Genomic DNA, 14,021 nt, shown 5'->3' with positions numbered 1-14,021 from the left:
AAAAAAAACTTTTTTTTACGATTTGCAATGGTCCTGTAAACTACTGTAATTTATCAAATCAAAGGACTGCACTAAAATCCATATTCAGAATTTTTGTAACAAATCCCAAATATGAAAAAAACTGTGATTGTCCCAAAACGTTTTAATTCATTTTTGGCGTAAGGACTGCACTTACACAACATGGTATCAATTTCAAAGTTTTAGAGCACTTTACAGTGCCTCTATTTATTTATTTTTTTAAATAAAAATATAAGCATGTACCATGATTCAATGTTTCCTGATTGATGAGTCAACGTAAAGAATGGTTTTCCTTTTTAGTTTAAAATAAAGTGCTCCAGCTTTAAATCATCTCGGCTTGCTAGAGAGACGCTATATTAAAAAATGTTCCCCCTTTCCGGTCCAAAGTGTAAATTTGCCAACTCAACTCATTTAATTTCAAATTCACGACTTGCTGATTCACAGCAGACTCTTTCCACGAAAAGAGAAAGCAATGGGTAACGTGCTTGTCTTCTCATTTTAGCTTATACTACAGTTACATACTGGGAGAGGAAGAAAGAGCAGGAAAAAATATCACATTTGCAATGCAAATGAGTTTTTGCGTTTTGTGTGTGTAAAAACCCAGAGAAGCGACTAAATCCTTCACAATTTGGAATAAGTGCGGATCCAGCACGAATTATTGCCGCTCTTGCTTCACTCGTCTAAAATCCATTACCCGAGAGACACCAGGAACGCGCAAGTTCATTTTGATCTAACGAGGTAATTCACAGAATCCATAAAACCTGTACTCATAAGAAATTCACTGTAATAAGGCGTTTTGGGCATTGCTTTATATATCCTCGAAAGTGTAACACCCCACAAGTTTTTTGATAACTGATGCAAACATCCACTTTTTTAGCGTTTCAGGGTAAAGCAAGGATTTGCTGGATTCTTTTTTGACTAATTGACTAATTTATACTGTTTCAATAACTCATTCAGTGCCAGACGTTTTTATCAAATGAGAAGGGTAGGTGTCAGCCAATTTTTCACATTTTGACTCATTTTTGAAGGCCTACAGAAAATTAATTTCTGTAGCTATATAAGCATTGCACATATCAAAAGAAAGCTTCAACCCTCATCTTTCATTACAAAGGAAAGTATGTTTCTAGCGCTTACCATTTTTCAGCAAACAACAGTTAAATATTGCTAAGTTTCTTGAAAAGTTCCACAAAGCTAAGAAAACGGCTTTTTGTGCAAGGAGGCATTCCAAGCAGAACTTTCACCACAGTGCTTTTTTTTTGCATTTGTGATATCTCCAATATCCTAACAATGCATTCCATAAATACAAGGGCACTTTGCTTGCAAATCAACCTTTCATTGCAAGAACACTGAACGTATGCATGAACTTTGCAAGAACTTTTGCGCGCTCGATGTTTCCAGTGATATGATCGCACAAAATCTCAATAGCTGGATAGAGAAAGTAAAGCAAGACAAAGAAGTGAGGGCTCCTTGACGTACAAACATCTGATCAAAGCCATCTCTGCCATCTGGTGGTGATTTATCATACAGAAATTTTTCCCAGGGGCTTGATTCTAACCGAGAAGTAGGGCCAAAGCCGTATTTTTGCGTTTTGACACTCAGGGGCAATGCCTCTAAAAACGCATTCATACGTTATGGCACTAATCAAGTTAAATACAAAATGTGGGTGACGTAGGATATCTCTTGTTTAAAAATCAGCTTAACCTATGAGTTAAGTTAAATGTTAAAGTGTGCCTTGAGCAACGAAGAAAGTGTGTTACTGGCCACGTGGCTCATGATAGATATACTTTTGAAAAAATGACAATAAAATGAATGAAGAACACTATGTAGAGATTATAGTGAAAAAAGTAGACATTAATAGAAGTGTATTTCCAGTTTTTATCTTAGTAAGTAAATTTTTACATATCATAGGCTGTATTGTTGCATTATTTTTGCAGTTTTTATTTTCAATTTGAGTTCACAAAGGCAGAAATAATTTCCTTTTGCTATTAAGCTGAAGGAAATTAAGCACGACGTTGCTAATTAATCCTTACAGTTACCTGTTTTTTTAACTTAAAGTCTTCATTACATGTTTATCCTGAAGCACCTTATCTTTTCTCGTTGCAAACATTGTTTTACAGTGTTACTATCAATGACAATAAGGACAATTGAATTCAATGGTGAATAAAACCTCTGTACAAATAAACATGAGCTTACTTGACTTAAATTACAGTCTCAAAATGTTGCTGTAATCTTGGTGAGAAAATATTCGGTGGTCATGAAAAGCCAGTCAAACTAATATTACAGACAGAAAGATTTGTTTTTAAATAAACCTCTTGAACTCATTTCCACTTGCTAGTACCGATATGACACTAAATGGTGTGCAAAAGCTAGGGACTATTATGCATTCCATTGTCTTAAATAAAAACAGACCATGGAGTGTTCAGTAAAGAACAAGGTACACATTTTTCAAAGAAAAGAAACATCTGAAAGAAAATCCATTTAATGATTTTAATAATGCTGACTTTGAACGTTAGGTAGTGCTTGCGCTATTGTAAAGGCTGTTGTAAAGTAAAATCTCAGGGGAAGACAAAGCAATGATGAGCTGCACAGTGATGTCTCAAAAGATTTCTTCTTTAATGATTACATTCCCTTTGATTTGGATTTCCCACATACATTTTTCAGAAAACCTTAATAGATGATTTATGTTGCCGTGAATATTTTCTGTAAATGCCATTATTTTTTCATGGTGCAGCACATGAATGATTAGATATTAGGAATCATTGTATAGTTGGAACAGACAGTTAAAGGGATATTGTGTATTATTGAGCATCTATAGTGGTAAAAAATTCTGTTAAAAAATGGACTTGAATAATATACGATTATACAAACATGCATTGATTAAATACTCACAGGTAGAGACATTTGTGTTTACTTTACATATCATATGGATGACATAGAAGCAGCTGACATAATTGTCCACGATTTTACTGCTACGGGTACCCCAAAATCTGAAACCTTGCTGGGCAAAAAATGAAAAGAAAAAAGGTGCACTTTTGTCACTTTGTGTCTCTGTAGTCTGTATTCTTCCTTGTGCTTTGTAACAGGTGTTTTCAGTTGCACCCTACAATACAGCGACATCTAGTGGTCAAATCTTACAAAATGTCCCTTCAGAGGAGTGTGTCAAGAAGAAACAAAACAAATAACTGATACGTTTACTTCTCCCTCAGCTAAATTACTTAATAGAGAATAGAATAGAGTGGAATGGAATGGAGTGGAAAGGAATAGAATAGAATAGAATAGAATAGAATAGAATAGAATAGAATAGAATAGAATAGAAAAGAATAGAACAGAATAGAATAGAATAGAAGGTAAATGGTCTGCATTTATAAAGCGCTTTTCAAGTCAATGAAGACTTCCCAAAGCGCTTTACAATGTGCTTTACACTTAAATAGAATAGAATAGAATAGAATAGAATAGTCTTCATTGTCATTTATATCATTGTTGAGAAACATTGTATGCAATGAGATTAGACATGGCATTCCAGGATAAAAATGTGTCCTCGTGGTATATGCACACCTTCGTTTTTATCATTAATGTTGAGAGAAAAAAGGGGATAGGGGTTGTGGAGAGTGACCTACCACAGCTGTGTTTGTTTGACTACTCCCAGGCCTATGGCAGCACACACAGCTGGCTGAGCTTTGGATCATGCTCAGCCTCTCGGGAGTCTGATCCTATTCGCCCCCTCCTGGCCCGGCTGCTCAGAAAAAGCTCGAGCAGAAGCAATGTCACATGAGCCCAAAGTTGGGGTCCGTAAAATAATGAGCAAGAAAGTATATACGATGCATGATTTGGAAAAGTGCTTCCATTAGGAGATACGGGCACCAAAAAAAACAAATTAAATTACACCACTCTCTTGTAGGTCTATTCAATGATACTTTTTCTCAGAATTCCAGATGTTTTCCCTCATAAAGAGCCATTTTTTCCCTTTGTGTGCCATTGTTTAAACTGCTGGCATTATTAAGAGATGTTCCTTTGTATAAAAAAAGTTTCCCTGAGATAGGACTCTGGCTCTAAAACATTCAAGAAACACCGGATTGAAAGTCACGTGTTAAGATCTATCAAACATGCAGCCCAACACTATGTAAAAGCATTGCAATTTCTTTCGGTTGTCAAATACAACAAAATGTTTGATAACCCAGTCCAATATCCTACCTTAAATGGAGAATATCATATTTTACCACTAGCTATCACTGTACTTAGTAGTGCTACAGAAAACAGGAGCCTTTCCGGTTTACAACCATACCACCCTGAGAACGCCCAATTTAGTGCTCAGATGGGAGACTGCCTGGGAGTACAGGGTGCTGTAAACCGGTCATTTGGCGCACAAGGAAAAATACAGATTACTGAGATGGGGGATTACCTCATGTGTGGTCCCTTCTCAAGGTTTCTTCATTTTCCTCATGTTGACGTTTTTAAGTTTTTCCTTGCCCTCATGCAGGTTTTAGATCAGGGGATGGTGTAATAATAGTCTGTGGTTTGCAATAATCTGTGGTCTGTGCAGCCCTTTGAGACTCTTTGTGATTAAGGGCCATACAAATAAACATGACTTGACTTGACTTGACTAGATCGCACTATTTTTCTCCTTAACTTTCGTGGGTTTTTTTTTGTGGTATCTGTAGCAGCAAGATGGCGGACAATCATGGCAGTTCCCTCTAGATGAGCCTCGTGTTGTCAAGTCATGTTTATTTATATAGCCCTTAATCACAAGGAGTCTCAAAGGCCTGGTCAGACCACAGATTATTTCAAAAAAATGAATATTATTACACCATCCCCTGATCTAAAACCTACATGAGGGCAAGGAAAAACTCAAAGAAACCATGAGAAGGGTGAAAGGTGAAAATTATGTCAAATAAGTCAAATGTATTATGAAAAACTACTAAAACAGAAATGTCATACAGTTTCAAGTGTACTGAAAAGCATTTAGAAGTATTAAAAGTACTGAAAAGTATCAAGGGGTGATAAAAAAATGAAAAAAAGTAATGAAATAAATATTAAAAACAGAAGTATAGAAATCTGAACATTTACTGAAAAGTATGTAAAAGTAGTAAAACCTATTAAAAGTAGAATAAAGTACAAAAACATGTAGGATGTAAAAAAATTGCAAATGGAACTTGAAAGTAATGAAAAAGTTCTATAAGTATTACAACATTAAAAGTATGGAAAAGTATGAAAGAACACTGAATAGTGTGAAAAAATACAGAAAGGAACTGCAATGTAAAAAAAAAATCACAAAAAAGTGTTAAGATGCATTGAAAAGTAGTGAAAGGTACAAAAATATACAAAAAGAAGTGGAAAATTCTAGAAGGCGTGGGAATGTGTGGCCCCTTCTCAAGGTTTCTTCATTTTCCTCGTGCTTAACTTTTTGAGTTTTTTCTTACCCTCATGTAGGTTTTAAATCAGGGGATGGTATCAGAATAGTCTGTAGTTTGCGGTGGTCTGTGATCTGTGCATCCCTTTGAGACTTCCTGTGATTAAGGGCTATACATGACTTGACTTGACACTGAACATCATAGAAATCAAATTACCAAGAAAATCACAATGGCCCATGATATATTTCCAGAAACAGTTGCGGGCTACTCATGTGGTCTCAGGGGGCTACCTAGTGACATGTTGGAGACCCCTGCTTTCAGATATTCCCTTCATTTTTTGCCATAACTGGTTTTGATCGTAAAAGATCCCGTTTGGCCCAAAAAGCCTCAAACCCGACTTGTTAAATTTACTACACCTTCGAGACAACCGCCTCTATTACTCATAGGCCGATCTCTGATACCACCCCCTGACTTCCTCAAACCAGCCCGGGCCCATAAAATTACAGGAGCAGCCAGGAGTTGCCGAGGGGAAAAGGGGGAAAAAAGAAAACACAATGCTGCAGTGAGAGCCTGGGAGCATCTCCACTAGTGGCATTTACGGTCCTTTTTTTTACTAAGCTACGATTAGTGGAGCCAAAATGCCACACATCCACGAGTTCCAAGCGCACTTTGGGAGCTAGCGCATGTTTTATTCACTTAGAGAAAAAGCGAGAGCATCATGAAAGGGAGGCTTCGTCTTATAACGCCAACAAGCAAACAAATGAAATATTAACCAGCAGATAGATATTAGCATCCATGATAAGAGAATGATCGGCCGTCAAAAAAGGTCTACGCCTGCTTATTTTTTTTATTTTTTATTCGTTCTTTGTTTTTTTAATCAACGTACTGCGGGGATCTGATGTCTCGGTTTTTGCTTTATTTCTCCATCGGGGACAGTTTGACAGTCAATGGGAGGCGATCCCACAATTGAAGACGACCTGATTTTTTTTGCCGACTCATCTGATTTGTAGGTCAGCGAATTACGAAGGTTATCACTCCTAAATTGCATCTTTAATGGGTGATGATTATTTGGTGGAAAAGCTCAGGAGTGCTCATCCTTCCGCGTTATGAGCTTTTAAAATATCTATGCAGTAAACGCTTATTGCAAAATGAGAGTAATGCAACATAAAAATGGCAAATTTTATCGTGGGTTGCTGCCTTGAAATGCAGAGAGACGAACACATGAGGATCATCAACTTAAAGCTTGGCAAAAAAAAAGAATGTGTGCAAATGTACAGATATATACAATTGATGGCATTTCGTTTTTTTTTCTTGCATTTATGACTTCAAAATATGTGTAGACCATATGTATGTATATATATATATATATATATATATATATATATATATATATATATATATATCCATCCAGGTGCTTTATTTGTGACAAACTTAAATATCTGTTACACCAGAGGTCTGCAACAAGGTGCCCGGAGGCACATGGGTGGCCCCTAAGGACGAATGAGGAGCTCACCAGTGCTGGGTCATTTTGATTTTCTAGTAAAATGATTTTTAGTGGTTGATTGAGTCTATTTAACCATACTTAAATACCGTATTTTACGCACTATAAGGCGCACCTAAAAGCCTTTATTTTTTTCAAAAGCTGACCATGCGCGGTGTATGCTGGGATTGATATACCGGCGTTTCATTTCCTAACCAATGTGTCAATCATCATTTGAATCAGTCACTATTGGCTAAAGTTATTCGGAGGTAAAGGGGGCGGATCCTTTTTTATCATTTACAGGCTCGCATAGGCTGAAGGGGCAAAGCAAAGCCTGCAATTGGCCGAAAAAGATGAATGTGAATGGGTTGCACTGCGGCATAGAGAAAACATTTTTTACTATTCTGTATTTGTAAATATTTTACTCTCCTGGATTTACTACACTCACGGTTGTAAGAAGACCATGGTTACGTATTATTATTGAATGTGATGGCTGCAAGAGAACTTAGGTGAGCTATGCGGCTTTATATTTTCCCGGTATCTTGGTTTAGAACGATCTTGATGTTTCTGTGATGAGTCTATTTTTAAACTAAATTCAATTCAAAGTGTTTATTGTCATATGCACAGTAAAGAACCCCGTTTCCCTGCACAAGAAAAATTCTTACTTTGCTGTCCACATAGTTGCCAGCAAAAAATAAAATGGAAACTAAGAAATGTTTGGCATTTCTTGAATCCCAAGACTTTAACCTTCCGAATGATAATTGGAACGAAGCATTTGAGTGATTGGTGACATCGTACAGACACTGTTTCCGTACATGTCTGAGACACGCATTTGCTTCTTTGCAAGCTTTCGGAATGTTAAGGGGGTAATAAGTTGGACTGAACTATCTGACTGTTTTGTCGACGTTCCCATTGCAGCGCCTTATAATCCGGTGCGCCTTATGTATGGAAAATATAGGACCAAAAACTATTTTTTGGGGGTGCGCCCTATGACCCGGTGCGACTTATAGTGCGGAAAATACAGTAATTAACATTGTAATAACGTAGTTACAACATAGTAATAACATGAAAAGTGGTCATTTTAGAAAATGACCAACTGGGTGCCCTCTGCGCTAATTAGGAGCAAAAAATAGCTCTCAGCTTGAAAAGGGTTGGAGAAAAGGTGGGCAAGACTTAAATGGATATCGATGTTTCCCATAGAATTTTGTGAGACCCCGGTGTGTGGACAGTGTATGGGGTCCGGGGCGTACCTGGAGGAGTACCTGGGGGCGTTTCTGGGGGCGTTTCTGGTGGCTTGCCCTGGGCGTGTCTGGGGGCGTGCCCCCCACATCGCCCAATCAAACCCCCTATTCACATTTAAATGTAAGCTGTATGAAAAAGTACATGTTCCTTAAAATGAGGACAACAGCTTTAAAAAGGTAAGTGACCCGTGATCTTAATGGGACATTGTGTATTATTAAAAAAAAGAAACATTCAAACTTTAGAAACATTGTTATTGCTGTTCAGATATACTACCAATAATTATGTATTATGCATGAAATTAATGAATGAACATTGATATTTTGCCTATATATTCTGGCATTCTTTTATCTTAGTTTTCTCTCTAAGTCTTTATTACATGTTTACTGATGTTTCACAACGTTGATATAAATTACAATAAAGACATTCAGATTATTTATTTTGTTGTTAATTATGTAGGAAGGAAGGAAATAAATGTTAATTTTCAGTGTAATAAATTAAAGATTGTACACATGAATTCAGCTAACCATTAGCCTGTCGCCCAACCAAACGTTTCAACAACCTCCTACACCTACCAGCTAAGTAAAAGCAATGTTTCCACAATGTTTTGTTAATTAAATACTCTATCATAATCACTACAGACTTCAAAGATCAATCTTCATGTTTAACACATTAACTGCTATTGATAGCTTTTAGACGCGAGACCTTCATTTTCCACCCAAGTAGGCTCGTGGTAAACATAAAGAAAACAAGCACCTTGAAGAAAACAAGAATTTTGATGCATTTTATAAACTAATTAAGCTTAAAGTCTTCAAACCAACGGGTAAATCTAGCAGGGTACCACAAAATAATGACAAAGCAAAACAAGGCCTCTCTCACTTTTCAAACCCCTCTGATGAGCTGCCCTTTGTGTTTAATCCCATAGGAAACAAGCCGGATACCCCTTGAGCCTAAGCTAAAAATCCCCACCTAGTTTGGGAGAAAATGGCGATCATTTTGCTATTCCCGACTAGGGAAGGCGGGCGAGCCTGCTTCATTGATTTCCTGGGTGACACCAGGATTGATGAGGAATTACGCTGGCTGTGCTCCAGCCAAGGCAGAGCTGCCACCAGGCAAAGCCCAAAAGAGGAGCTCGGGCGGGTTTGGCGACCAAAGTGAGGGCGGAACCAACTTTCCCTGGAGCAGGACAACACTGCCCGTCTGCTGCAGAAGACTCAAGGGGCTGCGGTACACTTGTTAAACCACTGACCTTTAATTCACTATTGTAACCTATCATGTTTCACATGTATGTCCCTCGGCCTTTGAGGTAGGAATGGTGTGGTGGTGTTGTGGGGGTGTTGATCTAGTTTGGTCTGGGTTAAAAGCTTCGCAGCATGCTTAGAAATCTCACTCCGGTGGGGAGGGAGGGAAGTCATAGAGTATCAGGAACCCTTGTCTTTTCAATCTCTTGGTGCACAAATTGAGATGTTGGCTAATACCAGCAATGCTATAGGGAGGATAGCAACCATTACTTTGCGATGTCATTTTTGGTCAACTATAGACAATAAATGTATTTCTCAATCCATCACGTTTTAGGACTGGTGGTCATACCCATTGGCTGGTGGGTTACAATCAGCATGGTGATAAGTTCATTCACTTATTAATATTAAACACCTGAAAAGGAGGTTGCATAGGATGCCAGTTTGTTGTTTTGAATATTAGAAAAAGTTAAGATCATTGTGACTATTGGCCAATCACGTTGCTTTTCTCTGATTTCCACACCCTTTGGAGCGGATCTGCTTTTGTAGCATAGGAGCTTGAATCAAACAAAAGAGCTTAGAGGAGGGCTTTTACAACAGGTTGGAATTTTCTTATCCAACGTTTAGGCTCTGTTCCCCGGGTTTCTTGGAAGTTGAAAAATCAATTGATGTGTTGTCTCCTTATATTGAGTTTCTACTAAACTATAAACTTACCAGATGGCCATTATCAATATTCAATACTGCAATGAGGTAATTTTACATACATGTTCATAAAACATTGTCACAAGAAAATTGATCTAAATACTAATCTAAAATACCTAAACTATCATACCAATGTTAATTTTTATTAAATAAATCATCGGTCGAGAAATGTGTGTTTCTTTATCACCGCGGAATTGCAACTTAAGTCGGCCTTCACACATTACAGGCAACACAGTGCCATCTAGCAGTCAGATATTACCCATTGGGGCTTCAAGAATAAAATGTTTTAGTTCTTACAAGAGCCTTTACTCAAGTTTTGTTTCAGAAAAAGCTACCATATTCCTTTTACCCAAAATTAAAATAATAATAATATTAAACATTTCTATTGCTTAAAGTCTATTAATAGCCATTATTAGGTTTGTGTCATGTCTTTGGTCCATGAACAAGAATATTCTCCAGATGTAGTGATAACATCTACCAAATCATGAAAATAATTGAAAGGTTTACATCGAAATAAAAAATTGATGAATCAAATTGCATTTATGCAATTCCAAAAATACAATAGTAATAAAATTAATAATACAAACAATAATACAGCAGTTAGCTTACTAAGCTTTAGCAGTCCTAATCGAGGAAAGGCTTTAAAGAGACGCCAATTTGATCTTGAAAAGATAATCTTAATAAAACATAAACGATAATGAGCTAACACTAGCTTTTATTTAGTAGAAGAAAAGTTTTACTCCAACTCACTTTACCATCCAACTCCTTCTGTTGCTTTGTGAAAATAACCACTGTATATCACTGCTCCAAATAATTAATCGACACAATTCTGGGATTCCTTTTTAATGATTTATTTATTTCTACATATATTTGTCAGTGTGTGCAAATATCTGACAGCTGAAAACCATTGCTATGTATGCATTGTCCTAAAATCACATCTCTAAATCATGGATTTAGATTTAGACTTTCTGTTCAACACCTATTCTAAGATTGGAATTTCCAAATCACAACTCGCTGCCGCCATTGTGGATCCTCGCACCCAAGTTTGTAAACCGTTGTGCTAGTGGGTGTGACAACAACAGGGACAATAGCAACAGGGCAGCCGCAATGCATGGCATTGGCCACACTGAGCATTGGCAGCCTCTGTTTTTTTATTATCATAATTATCAATGGGTACATTTCACGCAATCTACTTTTTGGGCTAACAAATTCCGACGTATCCATTGTTCTCGCGTGGAAGAAAAAAACTGGCAATAAGAGAGGCGGGGGGGAAAGGTAGCCTACCTTCAACTGCCAATACCAGTGGCACGAGGAGGCTGCAGACCCACAGCAAGTAATCCATTGTGAGGAGCCAGGCTTTTGTAAAATGAAGAGAGACCGTCAGGATGGCTCCTGGCAGAGCTTCTTGCCTGGCTGGACGGATGAATGCAAGGATGGATGTTGGGGCTCCAACAGTGACCACCGCTGTGGAGCTTTGTGTTGCTCACTCACAACACGGAGGGTCCCTACCGCCCCATTCCGGCATCCTCCGATTGCCTTTTGTTGCTGTTTTTCCCCCTGGTTCCTCAATCACGTCCCGTTATTGTGTGCACCATCCCAGACACCTATTTTGACTCTAGTAGCTTTTAATCATCAGCGCGTTGCTCTCTTCCAGTCTCTGTCCTTGCCCGAGTTTGCTGTCCTCCCACCTCACGCGGGCAAAATTGGATTGGGAGGTGGGAGGATCCCGGGTCCGAAGTCCATACCGGACCTGAGAGACGCTGGAAATCCACTTTGGGCAACTCCGCTTAGCTGTTGCGCATTCGTCGCGGAATGTGCGTCGGAATGACACGACTGGGACAGACAGACCGAGGGGGCTCCGAGGAAGGCGAGCAAAGCGTCACGGGGGTTGCACTGGATCAAATGCGCAGATCGTGCATAAGCCACTTCCGGTGAATACTTCAAAATAATTGTGTCTTCCCTTGAGGAGAACAAAAGGAAGAGAGGGAGAAAGGAAAGAAATGAAAGAAAAGAAAGAACTGAAGAAAGGAATGAATGAAGAGAGGAAGAAAGGAAAGCGAGGAAAGAAAGGAAAGAAATAAAGAAAAACAACCCCAGTATTTTGGCTTTAAAGTGTGACATTTTAGGGGAAAAGCCAGAAGTGACTATCTTAGAAAGAACTCACTATTATAACTTTTAAACTAAAAATATTAAGTGAGACGTATGACTTACATTGTAAGAATTCTAAATTTCAAGTCAGATTCCGAACTTTAGATTGAGAATCCTGACTTTAATATGCCATTAAACTAGGTTTTAGATCAGGGGATGGTGTAATAATTGTCTGTGGTTTGCAATAATCTATGGTCTGTGCAGCCCATTGAGACTCCTTGTAATTAAGGGCTATTCAAATAAAGATGACTTGACTTTACTTAGAATTCTGAGATGAAAGTGAGAAATTTTCTTTTTAAAGTAAGAAATCTCAAATATAACATGACACATTTTCCAATCGCAGCACGACGGCGCAGTGGTCAGCGCATGTGCGGGTGGGTTCAAATCCAGCTCCAGACTTCCAGACTTCCTGTGCGGAGTTTGTATGTTCTCCCTGTGCTTGCGTGGGTTTCCTCCCACATTCCAAAAAGAACATGCATTTCAGGTGAATTGGCCGGTCCAAATTGTCCCTAGTTGTGAATGAGCGAGTGAGTTGTCTGTCCCCGTGTGCCCTGCGATTGGCTGGCAACCAGTTCAGGGTGTCCGATGATTGCTGGGATGGGCTCCAGCACCCCCGCGACCCTACTGAGGATAAGCGGTGTAGCTTATGAGATGAGATGAGACATTTTTCCAATCATTTTTTTCTAACCTTTTTCCATAAAAGTGAGAACAGTGACTTTCATCTGATTTGGAAATGTTAATTTTAAACTAAACTCGATTGCATTCATTTATTTTATTTCATTCCAGGCATGCTGCAATTAAGTCTAATCACAAAATGATCTAATCACCTAAAACGGATAATGAGTTTTAGCCAAGGCTTATCATCTTAAAAAAACTCTGTACGCTTTTTCTATCAGTAATAGAATAGAATAGAATAGTCTTTGTTGTCATTGCTAACAACGTAGTATATATATTGTTCACAATGAGATTAGATGTGACACTCCCGGATAAACATGTAAAAAGGAAAGACTTACTAGATAAACTACTTCAAAACTTGTGATCATATCAAATCTAACAATTTTTTAACAACAGTTGTTCGTACTCTTATGTTACGTTTTTATAATGCGTGCTACCAAAAAACGGGATGGACTATTGCAGATGTGTTTTTCATCATCTCAAATGTGGGGTCGTGAACCTATGGCTCGTGAGATATATATGATTCTCTTCATGAGTACATATGGCTTGGAGATAAAACCGAAGTATTGCAATTTTTGGTATATTGCTTGTCAAACATGCGGAGTCAAGACAACACTAGTGGTCCAGTATATGTAGGACACAGTTTGCAGTCAGGATGTCACACCAGCAGGCCCTGTAAAATCGCTAAATAATCCTTGACACGGAAGCCCACTAAACAATTATGTTCACTGATGAGACACTTAAAGATAAAAAAACCTCACAGAAAAAAATTGACACAAATAAACATTTTACCCTAAGGGGCCGGTCACACAGACATTTGCGGCTGAATCACGGCCAGAAATTTCTGCCTGTGAGGCGGACGCTATTGGACGCTTTGAGATCGCCATACAGACGAGATACAGCAGTGATTAACACGCGGTCGGAAATTCGCGCGGGTGGCAGCGGAAAAGTTTTGCGCTGCTCAATTCTTTAGAGCGCGGGTACACAGCCTTTCACGAGCGTATCGAGGCTGAATCACGGCCAGAAATTTCTGGCCGTGAAGCAGACGCTGTTAGGCGCTGTTGGACGTTTTGAGACCGCCATATAGACGAGATACAGCAGTGCTTTACTCGCGGTCGGAAATTCACACGCGGTTGGCCGCGCGCAAAACTTTTGAGCTGCTCAAAAGTTTGA

General features: G+C 38.5%; 1 protein-coding gene across 1 annotated transcript in view; it reads right to left on the bottom strand.

The window, feature by feature from the left end:
• ephb3a (eph receptor B3a) overlaps positions 1-11,913 on the bottom strand; it is an 86,374-nt gene extending 74,461 nt beyond the window's left edge. The window contains exon 1 of the mRNA XM_088334968.1: positions 11,310-11,913. Coding sequence (XP_088191094.1) covers positions 11,310-11,367 — 58 coding nt within the window. The 5' untranslated portion in view covers positions 11,368-11,913. The remainder of the gene's footprint in view (positions 1-11,309) is intronic.
• Positions 11,914-14,021: the final 2,108 nt, after the last annotated feature.

The sequence above is a fragment of the Urocampus carinirostris genome, chromosome 1 (genome assembly GCF_059441175.1).
Source record: "Urocampus carinirostris isolate Australia breed hairy pipefish chromosome 1, RoL_Ucar_1.0, whole genome shotgun sequence".
NCBI lineage: Eukaryota > Metazoa > Chordata > Actinopteri > Syngnathiformes > Syngnathidae > Urocampus > Urocampus carinirostris.
Note: the sequence above shows the minus strand (reverse complement) of the source record. Positions and strands in the feature narration are given on the sequence as shown.